This window comes from Neomonachus schauinslandi, chromosome 15 (genome assembly GCF_002201575.2).
Source record: "Neomonachus schauinslandi chromosome 15, ASM220157v2, whole genome shotgun sequence".
Lineage (NCBI taxonomy): Eukaryota > Metazoa > Chordata > Mammalia > Carnivora > Phocidae > Neomonachus > Neomonachus schauinslandi.
In genome coordinates this window covers 2,989,275-3,007,498 of record NC_058417.1, presented here as the reverse complement: position 1 = coordinate 3,007,498, position 18,224 = coordinate 2,989,275, and the positions used below count along the sequence as shown (strand labels likewise).

The 18,224-nt window shown below is 55.3% G+C and overlaps 2 protein-coding genes across 4 annotated transcripts; one reads left to right on the top strand and one right to left on the bottom strand.

Annotated features, from left to right (window-relative positions):
• Nucleotides 1–2,232: 2,232 nt before the first annotated feature.
• Nucleotides 2,233–5,585, top strand: SLC25A35 (solute carrier family 25 member 35). Of its 2 annotated transcripts, XM_021694688.2 has the most exons (5): nucleotides 2,233–3,079; nucleotides 3,903–3,968; nucleotides 4,282–4,434; nucleotides 4,797–4,931; nucleotides 5,088–5,585. In XM_021694688.2, the coding sequence occupies exons 1-5, from the start codon at nucleotides 2,705–2,707 to the stop codon at nucleotides 5,259–5,261; spliced, it is 903 nt and encodes a 300-aa protein (XP_021550363.1). In that variant the 5' UTR covers nucleotides 2,233–2,704; the 3' UTR covers nucleotides 5,262–5,585. The 2 variants fall into 2 exon arrangements, with proteins under 2 accessions (XP_021550363.1, XP_044777528.1); XM_044921593.1 differs by lacking the exon at nucleotides 3,903–3,968.
• A 163-nt stretch (nucleotides 5,586–5,748) lies between these two features.
• Nucleotides 5,749–7,109, bottom strand: RANGRF (RAN guanine nucleotide release factor). Of its 2 annotated transcripts, none has more exons than XM_021694686.1 (5): nucleotides 6,963–7,109; nucleotides 6,760–6,876; nucleotides 6,382–6,538; nucleotides 6,214–6,299; nucleotides 5,749–5,988 (listed from the first exon to the last, which is right to left on the bottom strand). In XM_021694686.1, the coding sequence occupies exons 1-5, from the start codon at nucleotides 7,061–7,063 to the stop codon at nucleotides 5,865–5,867; spliced, it is 585 nt and encodes a 194-aa protein (XP_021550361.1). In that variant the 5' UTR covers nucleotides 7,064–7,109; the 3' UTR covers nucleotides 5,749–5,864. The 2 variants fall into 2 exon arrangements, with proteins under 2 accessions (XP_021550361.1, XP_021550362.1); XM_021694687.2 differs by having other exon boundaries at nucleotides 5,865–5,976.
• Between the last annotated feature and the right edge of the window lie 11,115 nt (nucleotides 7,110–18,224).

The window sequence follows — 18,224 nt, the reverse complement described above, 5'->3', positions numbered from 1 at the left end:
ATCTGCCTTCGGCTCAGGTCATGATCCCAGGGTCCTGGGATGAGCCCCGCAGTCGGCTCCCTGCTCGGCGGGGGGCCGGGGGGGGGGGGCCTGCTTCTCCCTCTCCCGCTTCCCCCGCTTGTGTTCCCTCTCTTGCTGTCTCTGTCAAATAAATGAAATTAAAAGAAGAAGAAGAAAAAAAAAGGCTTAAGCCAGGGGTAAGCAGCTGACTCTTGATTTCAGCTCAAGATCCCGGGGTCCTGGGATGGAACCCCGCGTGGGGCTCCTGGCTCAGCGGGGAGTCTGCTTCTCCCTCTCCCCCTCCCCCCACTTGTGCTCTTCCAATGTTTCCAAAACCTAAGCACACACCATAATAACCTGGTGGGTTTGTTAAAACAGTCTTTCACCTCCTGTTTACCTCCTGATTCAGGAAGGCTGGGACAAGGCTAGAGAATTTGCATTTCTTCCCCAGGTACTCATGGTGTGGCTGGTGTGGCTGGTGCCGCTCCAGGGACCACACTTTGAGAACAACTGCTGTAAACTCTAGGATTAAAATGATTAAAATACTGATTAAGTGTCATCCCATCCACCAGGTGGAGAAATCTGGGAGCATCCACTGGAAATTTTCAGGGGACTCTTTCAGAACCCCTCTTGAGAATCCGGGGAGAAGCCCCATTGTCTGCTCTACTTTACCTTCCACTCCTCCTGTCTCCGTAATGCTCAATGAGGTAGCAGCAGGAGGAGGGCGAGAGAGAGATGACTCAGATCCAGTTCCTTTGGGGGGGGTGGGGGGGGCATCCAAGAACTCCCAGGATAGTGAAAGGAGTCAGAGAGTAAACGATTGCTGATTAAAATGAGAAATGTGGGTAACTGCTTGAGGAGCAAAGCAAGATGGAGATGGCTGAAAGTGGAGAACTTGAGAAAGCTTCAAGGGTCGGGAGAGATAAAGCTCAAGGTGAGGAATGATTTGGGAATCACCAAAGAATGGGGAAGGGCCATTCCCAGCAGTGGGAACAGGATACACGAGGGCACAAGGGTCTGGCAGCTCTTGACTTTTCTGGAACCCTGATAACTGGGCACTTGGTAGGAGTCCAACACTTTCCCTCAGGTAAGGGCAATAGGTAGTTAGCATTCCATTGACAAAGGAAGCTCTGAAACGTTAAGTAACTTGCCTAAGTTCATCCAGCTGGTAAGCAAGTAAACACACACTGGAGCTCCAAAGGCGCTCTGAGTCTAAATCTGGAGGCTGCCTCACACGCAGGCAGGCAGCCTCTGCCTCCTCCTCCCCCCCCCCCACCCCCGCCCCAACTGACATCCCCCATCCTGCTTTCTTTCTCCAAGCCTTCTTTCTCCTTCAACCCCTTCCCGGGGTTGCTAGCTTCCCCAGTCTGTCTTCTCAGTTCTCCCGTGATTAACCGTTACCAGACTCATGAGCAAAGACAGCAGTCCAGACTCACAGACGCTCACCACTAGCTGACAGTGGAAAGCTAAGCCCGGGGATCCACCTCCCTGCCTCGCCCCGTCCGCCCTTCGCCTCTGGATTGCCGCGAGGATCAAGAGCTCAGGGCTGTGGCTGAACTCCCACGCCATCCTTCGGGGCCCGCAGCAGCCACACCCCGGCGCTGGGACCTACGAATCCTGCCCCCAGCCTCAGGAGATCCGTCCGGTCCAGCAGGTGTGTTTCCTCCGCACCTGCGGGCGGGCGGAGCCGCAGCTTCCGGGCTCACCTGGCGCCAGGGCCCGCGGGGGAGCGGATCTGCTGTTTGGCAGTCCCCGTCCGCCGCGAACCCGGACAGGAGGTGAAGGAAGGGGCGCCCTCCGCCCGCACCAGGAGCAGCGCCAACCCGGCTCCTTCCACCTTCCGGTAGGGGACTGCGACCCCCGCTCTCCGTCCCGTAGCCCCGGGCCCAAGCTCTCCTCCCCGCGAGAGATACAAGCTCCGCTCCCGGGGCGCCCCTCCCCGAGCCCCGAGTCTGGGGCGCGGGCGCCGGCGCGCGGAGAGTTAATTCCAACCGCCCTCCCGCGGATTCCGGGGGCCGGGTCGCCGAGAGCACCTCCCATTGGCCGCGGAGCCGGCTCGGCGCTGATTGGCTGGGGCTGCGGGCTCCGGCTCGCCTCGGCTCCCGATTGGGCGCCGCGCTCCGGTGGCTGGAGTGTGGCGGTCCGGCCTCCGCAGGCTGCCCCGGGCGAAGCTGCTGCGGGCTTCGGCGGGCAGCTGCCTGGGGACGCTCATCCCTGGCCGGAGTTCCGACTTCCTTCCCCGATACAGACGCCACCGATCTTCTCCCGGATTCTCTTTCTCCGTAACCCGCTGCTTTTCTTTTTCCTTCCTCCCGGCTCCCATCTCCCGAATCCGCGCTTCTCTCCCCTGCTCCGGGGCCCCGGAGACGACCATCCCCATCATCCACCTGCCATCCTCCTGGCTTCTTGCCCCTCCTTGACCTCAGATCCCGTGACCGACAGAGCCCTGGCATAACCTTCTCACCAGACTCTCCTAAACTTCTTTTCCTTCTCTCTTTGCCAGCTCCTGACTCCCAAATTCCAGCTAACCCTTGACCTCTTGACCTCTGACCCTAATATTCTCGACTCCAGACCTCTAAATTCCTATCTCCTGCAGCGGGGGAGACTGCTGACACGGAGGCCTCCCCCTGAGTTCTGACTCCGTTTCTGAAGCTTGTTTTTACTTTCTTATTCCTTGGCCACTTCCTGTTACTGCTACCCCACCATGGACTTCTTGATGAGTGGCCTGGCAGCCTGCGGGGCCTGTTTGTTCACCAACCCCCTGGAAGTGGTAAAGACCAGGATGCAGTTGCAGGGAGAACTGCAGGCCCCCGGCACCTACCAGCGGCACTACCGAAACGTCTTCCATGCCTTCATCACCATCGGCAAGGTGGATGGCCCAGCTGCCCTGCAGAAGGGACTGGCCCCTGCTCTCTTATACCAGTTCCTGATGAATGGCATCCGCCTGGGCACCTACGGGCTGGCTGAGGCTGGGGGCTACCTGCACACGGCTGAGGGCAGCCTCAGCCAACCCCGCAGCGCTGCGACTGGGGCCCTGGCTGGGGTCATGGGAGCCTACTTGGGGAGCCCCATCTACATGGTGAGAAGAAGGGTCTTGCCTGGGGTCTTCAAGCGGACCCTTGGTGTAGGGTGGGGCCTGGGCCTTCACAACCTGACACTGAGATTGGAAGTAGGTTCGTGTCGGGGACGATGCGGAGTTTGAGTGCCACACATCAGTGGGTGTAGGGTTCAGGAAAAGTCCTGGGCACCACAAAATTAGAATCCCACAGTCTCCTCCTTTGAGTTTTCCGGAATAGGTGAAGGGTCAATAGCCTGAGGCCCAGAGAAGGGAAGTGACCAGCTCAAGGTCACACAGCTGCTTGTTGCTAGGACTAGTTCCTGCTTAGGGCTCCTCCTGGAAGACGCTGGGAGGCAGGCAGTTCTAGAAGAGAGGCAGTCTGGTCTCACTGCCAGGGTGCGACATTCAGGGACAATGACCCCTCCAGAGGCAACAACCTGCCCCAGGGTTGGATGCGGAGCCTGGTCATGGTGTTGGCTGGAGATCCAGTGTGGGAATAGGAGCTGATATGAGAGGCTGGACAGCCAAGTGTTGCCTAACGGGAACGCTCTTAGGAAATGTTGCCATTCTCTAACCTCTCCATCCCCCACCCAACCCCCAAAGGAAGGAGGATGTAGGGGGGCTGGGGTGTCTTGCAGTGCTAGGAGATCCATCCCCTGGGACTGGAGCCAAGGGACACAGAGTCTCATGACCAATGTGTTAATGGGAACAACAATAATTATCAGATTAAGAGGATAGTCCTTGCTGAACACCCTAGAGGAAGTATGACGGGGTCAGGCGTTTGGGTCTTTGAGGTGGGAGGCGGGCCACCGGGCCATAGGCTGTGATACTTTCTTGTTCCCAGGTGAAGACCCACCTACAGGCCCAGGCGGCCTCAGAAATTGCCGTCGGGCACCAGTATAAGCATCAGGTGAGGGTTTTCCAACCTGCTGGGGTCCCTGCCCCTTCTTTCCCATTGTCCCGACCACCTCCCCACCCCAGCTCTCTGCCTGCCCCCGACAGCGGCAACCCAGCCCAAAGATCCAGCCCCACCCAGCCCCTATTCTGGAGCAGTGAGGAAGGGAGCAATGGCGGGTGGTAGACACATTCCGATTCTAAGTCCACATGGGACCCGTTGCCCAGACGTGGGTGCCCGTGAAGGACCCATCCTTGGCAGTGTGAGGTGGCAGCCCCCCTGATGCTCGGGGGACTGAAGCCCGCCCCCGTGGTCTTCCCCCTACCAGGGCATGTTTCAGGCGCTAAGCGAGATTGGCCAGAAACATGGTCTGGTGGGGTTGTGGCGTGGGGCCCTGGGCGGCCTGCCCCGAGTTATCATCGGTTCCTCCACCCAGCTGTGCACCTTCTCATCCACCAAGGACTTCATCACTCAGTGGGAGGTACTGCCCCCGGGGGAAGGGGTGGGGCCACCCTGGGACTGCGGGCAGGGGGCGGGCAAGCTGAAGGGGGCCCCAGAGGGGACAGTGCTCGTGGTCCATGTCAGGGAATGGCAGGAGGGCTTGGGGTTTGCTGCCTCTACACCCTCCCCACTTGTCCTCTTGTCACTTCCTCCCAGATGGTGCATCTGAGTCCTTGAGCATCCCGCCCTTCCTACTTCACAGTGTTCCCATGCCGTGTCCTAACTGGTGGCATGGAAGCTCCCTGAGTTACCAGCCCTCTACTCTCTCCCTGGGGGCAGGGCCCGTCCTTTCCTAGGGGTCAAATGACTGGCTGACAAACCTCTTCCTCCCTCCACCCTTAGATATTTCCTCCCCAGAGCTGGAAGGTGGCTCTGGTGGCCGCCATGGTGAGCGGCATTGCAGTGGTCCTGGCCATGACGCCCTTCGATGTGGTCAGCACGAGGCTCTACAACCAGCCCACCGACGCTCGGGGCAAGGTAAGGGAAGGTTCTGGAAGGCAGGCCAGGTGACGGGTGCCAGCGAATGGTGGGCGCAGGTGGGACAGCCTAAAGTGCAGCCCGCTGAGATGAGGCCGCTGGTGGGCTCTGACGAACGCCTTCCCTGTGCTCTCCCTCCCTTCAACCTGCTCTCAGGGCCTCATGTACCGGGGGATGCTGGACGCTCTGCTGCAGACTGCTCGGACAGAGGGCGTTTTTGGCATGTACAAGGGCATAGGGGCCTCCTACTTCCGCCTCGGCCCCCACACCATCCTTTCCCTCTTCTTCTGGGACCGGTTACGTACCCTGTACTGCACGTACGCCAAATGACCACGGCCATTCTTTCACACACCCCCGGCTCAGCACTCCTTGGACACTTCTGCCTCCACTCCTATGCCCTGGTGACTTCTGCCCAGGTGACCTTTTGTCCCTCCAAGGGGGACCACCAACTCCACTCCCCGTCTGTTTGCTCAGGGCTGAATCACTACAAGGGACAGTCTCCCTCCCTTCCTTGGGTGTCACTTCTAAACCTTCCCTTTTAATCTGTCCTCCTGGACACTTCACACACACACACACACACACACACACACACACACGCACGCACGCACGCACACACCCCCTCAGGGCTGAACCAGTCACTCCAAAGTATTCCCTTCTTTTATTTGGACAGCCTTGGGTCCCTTCTGATCCTATGCACCAACTTTTAACTCCCCACTCCAAGACCAAAGGGAACTGGGGGGACCCAGGTATCTTGTTAGATGCAAAGGCACAGAGATATTATCTTGGTTATAAAGCAAGTTTATTTCTGCAGACAGGAGGTGTCTTATGTTTATGCACAGGGGAGGAATTAGGGGCATATATCCAATCCTTTGTTCCCCTTGAAGAACGGGGTCCCCATGCGCTTGAGCAGCTTCACGCAGTGTTTCAGCATCTTTACCGGGGACCAAAGATGTTGGGGTCGTGAAGGGTCAGACTGGTCACCAGCTGTTCAAAGTCACCCAGGCTCCAGGGCGGAAGTGACAGATTTTCAGGACCAAGAGATAACCTATTGTCAGGGCTTGGGGGTGCGGGGAACAGATGGAGAGAGAATATCATCCAGGACGCGGGTGGGCAAGTTCCCACTTCCTGTGCCCCGTAGGACCTGAGTGTCTGTGACCCCAAACCTCTGGCCCTCTCCCTCTTCCTTGGAGGACCCCACCAGCCAGTCCCCCGGCTCTGCCCCTCCCAGCAGATCCTCCTGGGGACCCAGTCACGAGCCACGCGTCCTTTCTGTCCTCCTTACGGGGGATCATTGAAGGTGAGCAGGAGATCAGTCTGGTACCGGGGCAGCCGCAGCAAAGCCTGGTGTACTGTCACATCCTTTGCTACCTAAAGGGATCAGAGTCGAGATGCTTACCGGACCGGCCACTCCCTTCAGCCCTCCAGGAATCTCACACTCCCCTGCCCTCACCTGCTGGTTTTCTTTAGCTACCTGCTGCTTGCCAGAGAGGACCCAGGCTTCTTGACAGAAGCTCCTCAGAGCCAGGTTCTCCAAAGGGAGGGGCTGCACACTGTCCACTTGCATGGCCCTAGCCCCCTGCACCCCGCCCACGTCCTCAAAGTGGTACCTAGAGTAGGGGGAGCGGGGTCAGGGAGGGACGTCTCTGACTCCCCCAAACCCCCCGCCCCCCAGCATCTTTGAGTCCCGTAAGCTTCGTTCACTTCCGGTGATGAGGTGTTGCCCTGGGAGTTCTCATCGCACTGATTAACCTTCCAGCCGCAGGCCCCGCCCACCTCCTCGGCTCCGGCCCTCCCATTGGCCAGCCGCGCGGGCGGCCGCCTCCCTCACCGCGCAGCCTCCTCGCCCTGCACGTGGGCCTGCAGCTCCAGAAGTTCCACGACCAGGCTCTGGTCCGTCACGCGGTGGCAGAAAACTTCCTGATTGTCCGGGACCGGCCGGAGGTCGCTGGAGAGAGGCGAGGCCGACCCCGGCTGAGCCCCGCTTCTGCCCGCATCCCACCCGGCCGGCCCGCGGCGCCCGCGCCTTCTCACCTCACGTCAAGGGCCCCGGGAGGGAGAGTGGCGGAGAAGGCGCCCCCGAACAGCGGGTAGTGTCGCGTGGGCTCCATGGGCCTGGCACTAGGTGCGGGCATTAGAGAGATGTAGAAGAAACCCACGTGTGCCGCGCGGCATCTCCGGTCCACCTTAGCTCCCGCCCCTTTAGGCATGGGCCCCGCCCTGCGGCCGCGCTGGCCAATCGGCGCCTGCGCCGTGGGGGCGGTGCCCAGCGGGGCGGCTCCCGGAAGCCCGGCTCTCCCGGGAGGCGGGGCGGGGCTTGGGGGTCGGCTGCGAGCTCAGCCCTCGGGCCTGGGGTTTGTGACGCCCTCTTGCCCGCTAGGGCGCGCCCCCCCCCCCCCCAGTCTCCTCTCTTTCAAGGGGCCGCATCTTCTAACACTGTCTCCTGAGACCCTCCTTGGGGGCCCTTGCTCGCGCAAAGGACCGACGCCTAGGTGGGGTCTCCTGAGTCCGGGGAGAATAGTTGGAGGGTCTTGCAGCTCCCTCCTTGGGGCGTCTTGATGGCAGCGAGCTGCAAACCAGACCGCTAGTTCCCGGATGCGGGGAATTAGGGGAACAGTGGGGCCCGGTGTGGGGCCCCGGTTAGGATTCAGGCCTCTTCGCCTTCCTGCATGCGAGACCCAACCCGGGGATTAGGTATTTAATCCCTCTCAAATCTTGCCTTGAGAACCCGGTGGGGGACTGGGGGTGGGGACGGGGGCCGCCCCCACACGCACCTGGAGGAAAACACGGATTAAACCCTCTATTGTTTCTCTTTCATAGATTTTTAGAATGTTCTTAAACTTTCTGCTCAGTTATATCCTCCCAGCTAATTTCTCCATTCATGTTTGATCCCCAGCCCCCAGCAGAGTTTAGAACATAACAGACCCATTGTGTATTGTTGAACGATTGAATAAACCCCACCCACGGGGTTCCAAGTGTTGACTCTACTTACAGAACCTAATAATTTCATGACACTGGGGCCAGGGAACACCTAATTTTCGGCCCCTTACCAAAGCTGGAGATACAAAGGCAATTAGGACAGGATCCCTGCTTCACCGGAACCGCTGAGTACACTTTGAGTCTTAAAGGTTGACCCAAAACTCACCAGGGCATCCTAGGGGTGTGTGAGGAGAACATCAGGAGAAAGACTTGGAGCTGAAAGGGCACGTTTTGGGAAATGCAAGTGTATCAGCTTGGCAAGGGCGCAGTGGGGATCGGGGTGGGAGCTGTGAACAGCGGCGCTGGAGAGATGGTCTAGTGCAGGGTTTTTATAGAGCATCCTAAGTAGCTTGGACTGTTCCCTTCCGACTACCAGCCTCAGATTTCTCTCGTCCTTATGTCCTCGTCTGTAAAACGTTGTGGGGATTAAAGGAGCTATGGATGTAGCTGCATTTGAATCTGTTTCTGGGCCAAGAGAGTGGACTAGGTTTGATCCAAGAGGAATTCTAAAGAGGAGGGCAGTGTTGCAGACCCTAGAGGGAGGGAAGGAGCCCGGACAAGGGCAACCAAGGGAGCTAGAACAGAGCGGTCTACTCCACGCTGCCTCTCTCGGGTGGGGAGTGGCAGACCTCTCTGTCCCTCCCTCCCCATTTCTGCTGGTCTGCCATCTGTTTGCTCCCACCCCCAACCCAACCCCACAGGGCACTCCTGGCTTTAGCTGCTTTGTGAGCAGTCAAGCAGATAGGGAACCCTTGGAAAGGGACCTTCAAGGACAAAGAAGTTAACAGGGCCCTGGCACTGGGCACGAGGGGTGGGGGCCTACTGAGCCAGGAGGAGGTCGCACAGGATTAGGGAGACTGAGGAGAAAGCCCCCCACTTCCTGATTTGGGGTCTCTGGCATGCCAGGAGCCATGCTCTTGGATGAGCCTTGTACAGCCGGGGACTCCTGGCCCGCTATAGCTCTTGAGTTCTTCCAAGTTGTAAGAAGCAGATCTCCATGAAGTGACACAGCCAAAAGGCCAGACCTCCGGGACAGTCGGGTGGACGGTCACCCTCACCTGGCAAATTTCCACTTGGACTTCACTTCCGTCCCTCTCATCCTTCACATCTGTCTTGGTGTCTGTCACTTCGCTGCGCCCTCCCAACCGCTGACTGTCTTGTACCTTCAAATCTAAGGATCTATTTGGCAAGCCTCCTGCCTGGCCACTTCCCAGGCCACTAGCCAGATCCGAGTGAGATCCTCAGTCCAGCTGGCTGTGGCTAGGATAATGGGTGTCATGGGACAAGTCTCAGTAGGCCCAAGTGGCCCAAGCCATTTTTCTCAAGGGGGTGTGAGGGTTTGTCCCCCTCTCAGCTCACTGGTTGAAATAGACCTACAACTGATGGGATTCCATCCCCCTGGGACATTCCCTTATCCAATGCCCTGCAGGCCGTTGATGCTGCTGGTTTCTCTGGGGACAAGTGTCCCAGAGCACCTGGGAAGGCACCAGGAGGTAGAAGGGATGGACTTGCACCGGGGAGATGGCTCAATACACCCAAACTCAAGCATCAATTTGGGAAGATTTGGGACGACACATACTTCTGTTAAGCAGAGGTTTTGAACCTTTTTTCTACCACGCATCCCCTTGGCAGCTTGGCGAGGCCCACAGACCCCTACTCAGAATAATGTTTTCAAATTCATAAAATAAAATATGTAGGGATACAAAGGAAATGAAAAAAAGTTTTTAAGATTTTATTTATTTTTTTGAGAGAGAGTGAGAGAGCACAAGCAGGGGGAACAGCGGGGGGAGAGGGAGAAGCAGGCTCCCCGTGGAGCAGGGAGCCCGACATGGGGCTCGATCCCAGGACCCCGGGATCCTGACCTGAGCCAAAGGCAGACGCTTCACTGACGGAGCCACCCAGGCGCCCCAGGGAGTGAAAATATTTAAAAACAATAATCAAAGTTAAAACCCCAGGTTTTTGTTTGAGCACAAACGTGCTCCTTTGTCATCACGTTAACGAGGTCTAGTGTCAGGTCTGATAAGTATAAAGTAACACAGTCTCTGGTGTTGCTCATGCTACCATGCTCTGGTATCTACAGTCGCAATAACAAGAGATGCTAAATTTCGAATAAGAGGTCATTGGAAATAAGCGTAACTTTTTCCCATCCAAGCTGATTGATTGGAGCTTAAGAAACCCGGCTATGAATTACGTGTCCTGACCCTACACCAGGTCCTAGGGGAAGCTCAGTGGTAGCCACAGTAGGTTTCTAAACAAAGGCCTGGTATCGTGAATGCGGTGTTTGAGGAAGAACAGTGTGTCCTCATATTGGGGATGATTCTATAGCTGTCACCCAGCACCCCCACACACGGAACTTTCCAGCCCCGTATCTCCCATTCTCCCCTCTAGATGCAAGGTACTCTGAACTTCCCTCAGCCCCTCGACTGGGTCACCCTCCTTTGTGCCTCTCAGATTTACACCTGTGCCATCCACCTAGAACTTTCTTTCTCCCCCTCTTCCCTGGCTAACCCATTGCCCGGGTTCACCGCTCCTTCTGAGGGTGCCTGGGGGTCTTGGCTTTCCTGTCCCGATTGCAGGCACCCCACTATGTTGTAATGCTCTAATTTCCAGTAGATTCTAAGCACCAGGAGGGCAAGGACCCTACCCATCGTTCACCTTTAGCTTCCCCCTGAGTCGTGCGGGGTGGTGGTGGTGGGGGGCTGGCCTATAAATATTTATTGAATGGATATTACTTAAGAGACAAGAGGTTATTTACCAGTCAAGACCAGTCAAGAGATGTGGTACCATAAAGAATTTGACTGGCCCTCGTTCCTGGTTCCTAAGAGGGAAACTCTAAATCCTTGGGATTTTCCAAGTGACAGGTGCTCTTTGCTGTTCTTGGTGGGCCCTGATAGTTTACACTAATGAGATGACTAGTTGACAGTTGATGTAAAGAGAAGAATCGGGATGAAGGTAGGCCACACCACAGACACCAACCATGTGACTGAGAGGGTTGGTGCTTTGAGCCACTTGACATCAACGCTTACCCCAAACCCCAATAAAAATGCTGGACATTGAGGCCCAGGGGAACTTCTTGGATCGTAAATACACTGATATGCCAGGAGGTGACACACCTGTCTACTGGGGGCCTGGGCTTGGAAGCTCTGCTTCTAGGACCCTTCCAGAACTTAACGTTTGTCTGTCCTTACAGTGAAACAGCAATCCTAAGTCTAGCACTTTCCTGAGTTCTGCGAGTTGTTCCAGTGACTTACTGAACCTCTGGGCATTGCAGGAACCCTGGAATTTAGATCCAGTTGGCCAGAAATGTGGGTGACTTGGGGACCCATGAGATTTATGGCTGGCATCTGAAATGAGGGTGGTCTTGTGGAAAACACCTGGTAACTCGTGGCATCCAATGCTTTCCCCGGTTGGCGTTAGACCAGTTAGGGTGAAACAGAAGAAGTCTGCAATATCCCGCATTCAGGGGGATGAGGGTCTGGGCGAAGCTGGTAGAGACAGGAGAGGGAGAGATGAAGCCAGAAAAGCAATAAAGAAGAGAAGCCATAATCTGGGTGATCCGCAAAGTGTAGCATCCCAGATGGAGGCCGGGCCAAGAACAATGGCGACGCCAATAACAAAAATGGGGCGGAGAAGGGCTTGGTTGTGGGTGGGGCGGAGAGGAGAGAGGGCCTCTGTGGTTGCACCTCCATCACCAGACTGGGTGCCAGCTCCCCCCACTTCCCAGCGGTGGAGTCCAGCACCTCTGCTCCTGCCATTCCTCCTTCTGGGTGTGGGATTGTCCAAGCCAGTGACCCAGAGACAACCGCTCCACGGGACCGTGCTCGGTCACGTTCCTTCCTGAGGACCCTCTGCCTGGAGCTGCCAAAGGGCACACGGCCTCAGAATGCTCGGTCCTGGCAAAACCCTCACTTTTGACCTCTCGACGGACCCCTGCCCTGCTGCACCTCACATCGTGTATTCCAGAAGTGGGAGGAGGAGGCCCTTTGGGCGAGGTGAATTGGGAGAGGTGGCAGACATCCCCCTGGTGGCCTGGCCTGCATCTGAGGGAGGGGGAGTGGGGAGGGGTCCCACTGTCTCAGCTCTCAGCATCTGATGGAGCCTCATGGGGAGGGTGAGGTACATCACATTCTCCTAGGAGGTGCCCTTGGGAGTCCGCGGGGCCCCAGCCCCCGCAAAGTGCCGCATAACTTGGTTCTTTTCCTCTGTCTGCTTTATTTGGCTAAGGTCATGTCCTTGTAACCGGCCGTAGGGGAAGTGTTTGGGAGTGGGGAGGGCTGCATGCGCTCTGTGGGGAAAGGATCCTGATGCCGGAAGAGTTTGCCTCGGGGTGAAGACGGGGTCAGCAGAGCTAGGACTCCGTGGTGAAGGACTTGGGCTGGCTCCTTCCCAGGGGTGTCCCAGGATACTCCAGTGACTCAGGCCCTGGGAAGCCAGCCACTCAGCCTCCTGTTTTTCCGCCAACCCCTTAAACACGGGTTAGCAGGACCCTAACCTCCTAGATGACCTTTTCCGTACATACACCCAGGGACTCCCCAGTCATCTCCATCCCAGATCTCTCCTGCCTGCCTGCTGGATACCTCTGTTCGTTCATCCCACTGATGCCTCAGACTCGGCGCCTCCAAAGCAGAGCAGGTCATCCTCCCAAATGGGCGCCATCCCCTGTGTTCCAACCACAAATAATGAGATCATCGCCTACCCGGTGGTCCAAGCAGGACGTCTGGGCTTCACCATTGGCTCCGCTCTCTCCTCGTCCCCCCACCCCCCACATCCAGTTCCTGGCGATTCTGTCCCCTAGCGTCTCTGGGATCGTTCCATTTCTCTCCATCTACGTTTCCACCACCCCAGTCTGGGCCAGCATTTCCTGCCTGGATAGCGCTTACTGGACTCCCCACATCCTCTTCTGTGGGCTCCAGTGGTCGTGTCTCCATCCCTATATAGAGCCCTTCTAGAGAGATTCCCCATTGCTCTTGGGATGAAGTCCAGAATCCCTAACACGCTTTGTTAGGTCTTTCACTGTGCCCGTCCTCTCTCTCCCCTGTAGATAATGTTCCAGGCTCTCACCTTTGTTCAGGTCCTTAAGTCACCATGGTGCTCGCCTGGGAGGCTTTGCAAGGACAGTTGTTTTCCTCAGCTGTCCTCCCCACTTCCCTGGAACAAGCTGCTATTCCTCCCTCCCTCAGGCCTCAGTTTACCCTGGGACCCCCTCCCTGAGCCTGAAAGCTGGGGCCCCACTCCCTGCGGAGAGCTCCCACGGTACCCTAGCCTCCCCTGAAAGATCCTTCGTGGAGATGGCGCGTTTCGACTCTGTCTCCCTCCCTCCTAGGAGGAAGCCCTTGACCATTTTCTTACCTGAATGAGAGATCCAGTAGGGCTGTTTCGCACCCTTTGTCCCATTCTGTGGCCACAAGCTTCTCCTCCAGCAGACAAAGCTGCACAGACCCACCCCTTCTCAGGGGGAAATGACTCCCCATCTCAGGCACTCCTAGTGGGCTGCTCACACAGGATGGTCTTTCCTGAAGCCTGAGACAGGACTCCAACCCAAGGCCCACCCCAGCAGTACACGGGGCTCCGCCATCTGGGTGCTGCCCCCACGTGTCCAAGGACAGGCTGAAATTTCTTTGATTTCCACCCCGGGGTCTTGAATAGAGCAGGAGGCAGGGAAATAGGCTTGCCCCACCCCCGGGACCCTGGGGGCTGCCAGGCAGGTGTTAAACTGAGAAAAAAGTAAGGCTTACTGTTCTCGTGTCCCTCTACCCTCACCTCAACACAGACACACAGTGTCCCTCATTTGATGTGATGACAAGAGCGTGTAACTTTGAACCACTAGAGAAGGGAAGTAAAAGGAGGAAATGCTTGAGAGAGTCTGCAAAGCCAAGCCACTGGAAACCAGACTAAGTTCACGCTTCTATTAAAGAGGAAAAAAAAAGACAACCCCGAGTGTATCTATCTTTACCAATGTCAACATTTGTATTTATTCATGTGTTCCTAGTGGGTGACAGGTGCCGTGCCAGGTGGGAGGACGGAGATGGAGTTCCCCCTCCCATGGAGCTTACACTCAACTGAGGAGACAGATTGTTGATCAGAGGAACACATAGCTCAATGTAAGATTGCGATGCCGAGAATCCATCACAGCAGTGACCTTGGCCGGAAAGGGTGTGCGGAGCTTGCAGTATCGAGCTGTTGGCTGATGAAACCCCGAAAAAAGGACAGGACCTGATTATTAGCTTTAGATGTTGCCATAGAAGTTTTGTTTTGTTTTGTCTTTGAGAGAGCAAGCCTGAGCACCAGGGGTGGGGGCAGAGGGAGAGGAAGAAAGAATCCCAAGCAGGTTCCATGCACGCTCAGCATGAGCCCGACACAGGCTCCATCACGACCGTGAGATCATGACCTGAGCAGAAATCAAGAGTCAGATGCTCAACTGACTGAGCCAGCCAGGCGCCTCTAGGTGGCTTTTTTTTAGAGCTCAGGTCCCGCTTACTGCCTTTGATGTCTAATTCCCATTCCATGTTTCCCCCATGGGTGGGTCAGGATGAATTCATGAGACAGTCTGCCCTGTTGTCTGGCTTTCTCAGAGAAAGCTGATGGGTTGGATTTTGTCACATGGGAATGATGAAAAGATATGTGGTCAACTTAAAGGGCATGGGATAAGTTATGCCTGGAAGTCAGATGAGTGGGGAAGAAAGAAGTGAACTGGGGGGAAGGTGTTACTGAGTGGGAGGTCCTGATGACTTTGAGATCTCAGAGTACTGAAGATGAAGAAAGAAGGTGCAAGGAAGGGAGGTTATGGTCACAGGTAGGGTGCTTGGGTCAGCGAGCTTGGAGGTGCAGCGGATCTGGGGGATGACAAAACCCAAGGGAGGTGGTTGGCCAAGGTGGAATGCAGGAAGTCACTGGAGAAAGGTCCAGAGTTTGAAATGGTCACTGACGTGAATCCAGGACAATGGGAGAGATTGAGGTGGACAGCAAGACTATGAACCAGGAACCAATGCCCTTGAAGAATGAGGGGGAGTTGGGAAGGATGGCTACAAGTGATAGAAAACACCAAAGTAAGGCTAAACAAGACAGAAGTTTGTCTTTCACACGAGAGACCTCCAGAGCTCATATGTAGTCTTCAGTGTCGAGAGACCCAGTCTCCTCCTGCCTTGTTACTCTGTACCACGTGATACCAATTTCAAAATCTACCTCATGATCCAATATGGGTGCTGGAGTTCCAGCCATCACGTCTTCAATCCAGACAGCAGGAAGCAAGAAAAGCTGAAGAGAAGCATGCACCCTTCCTTTAAGAACACTTGGAAGTTGTATTCATTGTTTTCTCTCCTGTTGGTCAGAATATAATCCCACCTGTTAAGGGCAGCTGGGAGACGTCATCTTTACTTTGAGCACACCACAACCCCTGCTAAAATACTTGAGCGTTATATTTGTAGAGGGGGAAGCAGATATTGGGGAACGACTGGCCGTCTCTTTCACAGGGGATGATTGAGAAGCCAGCAGAATACCAAGTAGGGGGTGAAGGCAGTTTAGTAGGATGGCGTGAGCCTAAAATGGGGCAAGCTTTTCTTCAAAAGGGGTGGAGAATAATCTGGAAGTGGTACAGGGAGGACCCAAACCCCAAATCCCTGAGAGGTGTGTGAAGTTTGAGAATGAAAGCCACCACTTGGAAGGGTTGTGGAGGGGCTTTTGGAGTAGCTGGTTTCCTGTGAAGAAAATGAGGACAGGCAGCCTGTCGGGGGTTTGCTAGGGGGTCTTTGCAAGGTGTGGGCAGAGGCAAGAGCTGGGTCTGGGACCGGCAAAGACAGGGCTGGGAAGCTGCATGGCCTCAGTCCCGGTCATGGTTGAGGGTGGGTCTTGCTTGGCCAGGGTGCTCCGAACCAGAAGCCTCTCTATCTCCAGATGCACACACGTACCGATCACAGCCAATCGGCGGTCACCTCACACACCACCCTCCTTTTGCGTCAAGCCCTAAGTAAACTTGACATCTAAGTCTTGGTATCAGTCCCAACGTTCTGCATTTGGGATTATCCGTAAATTTAAAAGATAATGGTTAAAAAATTCAACTGAGTACATGTGAAGATCTAATTGGCCTTATCAGATGATTCGTGAATCGGACAGTAACCCATCTAGCAAGTGGAGTGGGGGGGCTCTGAGCAGTTGTGCAAGTGGAAGAAGGATGGGGGCAAGAAAGTGAATAGTAGGGGCGCCTGGGTGGCTCAGTCGTTAAGTGTCTGCCTTCAGCTCAGGTCATGATCCCAGGGTCCTGGGATCGAGCCCCGCATCGGGCTCCCTGATCCGCGGGAAGCCTGCTTCTCCCTCTCCCACTCCCCCTGCTGGTGTTCCTGCTCTCGCTGTCTCTGTTAAATAAATAAATAAATAAATAATCTTAAAAAAAAGAAAGTGAATAGTAAAAGGACTGTTCCTGACAAGATCACTTTCCCTTAGTGGGGAGAACAGGGGGTCTCACCATGCACATTACAGCTTCCTTTGGGAGATGGAGAGGCCCATGTGGCAGACTCATTGGTGCCCATTGGAAAACTCCACTGACCAGTTAAGACTACATTTTGGGGGGCACCTGGGTGGCTCAGTCATTAAGCGTCTGCCTTTGGCTCAGGTCATGATCCCAGCGTCCTGGGATGGAGCCCCACATTGCGCTCCCTGCTCAGCGGGAAGCCTGCTTCTCCCTCTCCCTCTGCCCGCCGCTTCCCCTGCTTGTGCTCTCTCTCTCAATTGAATAAATAAAATCTTAAAAAAAAAAAAGTTAAAAAAAGACTACATTTTGGGGGGTGCATGGGTGGTGCAGTCAGTTAAACGTTCAATTCTTGGTTTTAGCTCAGGTCATAATCTTGGTTGGGGTCATGAGATGGAGCCCCGCATTGGGCTCCGAGCTGAGCATGGAGTCTGCCTGAGATTCACTCTCCCTCTGTCCATCCAGCTCATGCTCTCTCTAAAATAAAGCTTAAAAAATAAAAGACTACATTTTAGGGGGAGGTCGACAATGCAGATTAGGTATTAAGCCCCCTTTTGGGGACTTGGCCTAAGTGATGTCATTTGGGGCCTATTGTTTTAAGAGAGGGAGAGAGAGAAAGGTGGGGGGAGGGGCAAAGGAAGAGGGAAAGCATTGTTTTTGAGAGAGAGAGAGCACAAGCAGGGAGAGGGACAGAGGCGGAGGGAAGCAGACTCCCCTTTGAGCAGGGAGCCCGATGTGGGTGCTTGATCCCGGGACTCCAGGATCATGACCCGAGCTGAAAGCAGATGCTAAACCAACCGGAACCACCCAGGCGCCTCAAGAATTTTTTTTAAAGGCATCTCTCAGCGTAGGAGCTATTTTTCCACCCAACTTTTTTTTTTTTTAAAAGACTTTATTTGAAAGAGAGAGCATGAGCAGGGGAGGGGCAGAGGGGGAGAGAGAGAGAGAACCCTAAGCAGACTCCCCACCTAGCTTGGAGCCCAACGTGGGGCTCAATCCCACGACCCTGAGATCATGACCTGAGCCGAAACCAAGAGTCGAAAGCCCAACTGACTGAGCTACCCAGGCACCCCCGTTTTCTTTTTAATTATACATATGGTTTCCCAACATCAGGGAAGAATATTCAAATGCCAAAAATGACCCGAGAGTCCCCCCCATCCGCACCCCACCCCCACCCAGCCGCTCAGGGTCAGTTTGCAAAGCAGCAAGAGGCCTGAAACAGTTTTCTTCATGGAGATCATTTAACATTGTATCATCACTATGATACACTCCGTCTCTTCCCCCGCTGTCCCACCAGAGGACTGTGCTCAGCAGCCCCTGCCCTCCCACCCGCCAGGGCCCCCCCCCCCCCCGCCCTCCAGGATCTGACTCCAGTCTCCATTCTTGGGGAAATGTCTTTAATGAAGATGTTGAACTACTTCAGAGCAAACGGACTCTGCGTCCAAGTTTCATACACATGCCTGTGAGCAAAGGAAGCGATGGACGGCTGTCAGCAAGACTGGCCGGCCTCCAAAACCTGTGACCGCAGGATGTCGGGGCGCAGCAGCAGGCGTGAGTGGGCCTCCGCGCTCTGCCCTTGCAAGCTGTGTGACCCTAGGCCATTTTATATAATCCTTACCCTTAATTCCCCCTTTGTAAAAAAAAAAAAAAAAAAGGTGGGGGGGAGGGGCAGCTATCAAGTACCTTGCGGAATTCTTGTGAAAAATACTTTAGATACAGATGAAATGCCAAGCACACACTTGGTTCATGGCACGTGCCATATATAGCCATGGTTCGATTTTTTTTTAAGTTTATTTATTTATTTAGGTACTCTCCATGCCCAACGTGGGGCTCGAACTCACGACCCTGAGATCAAG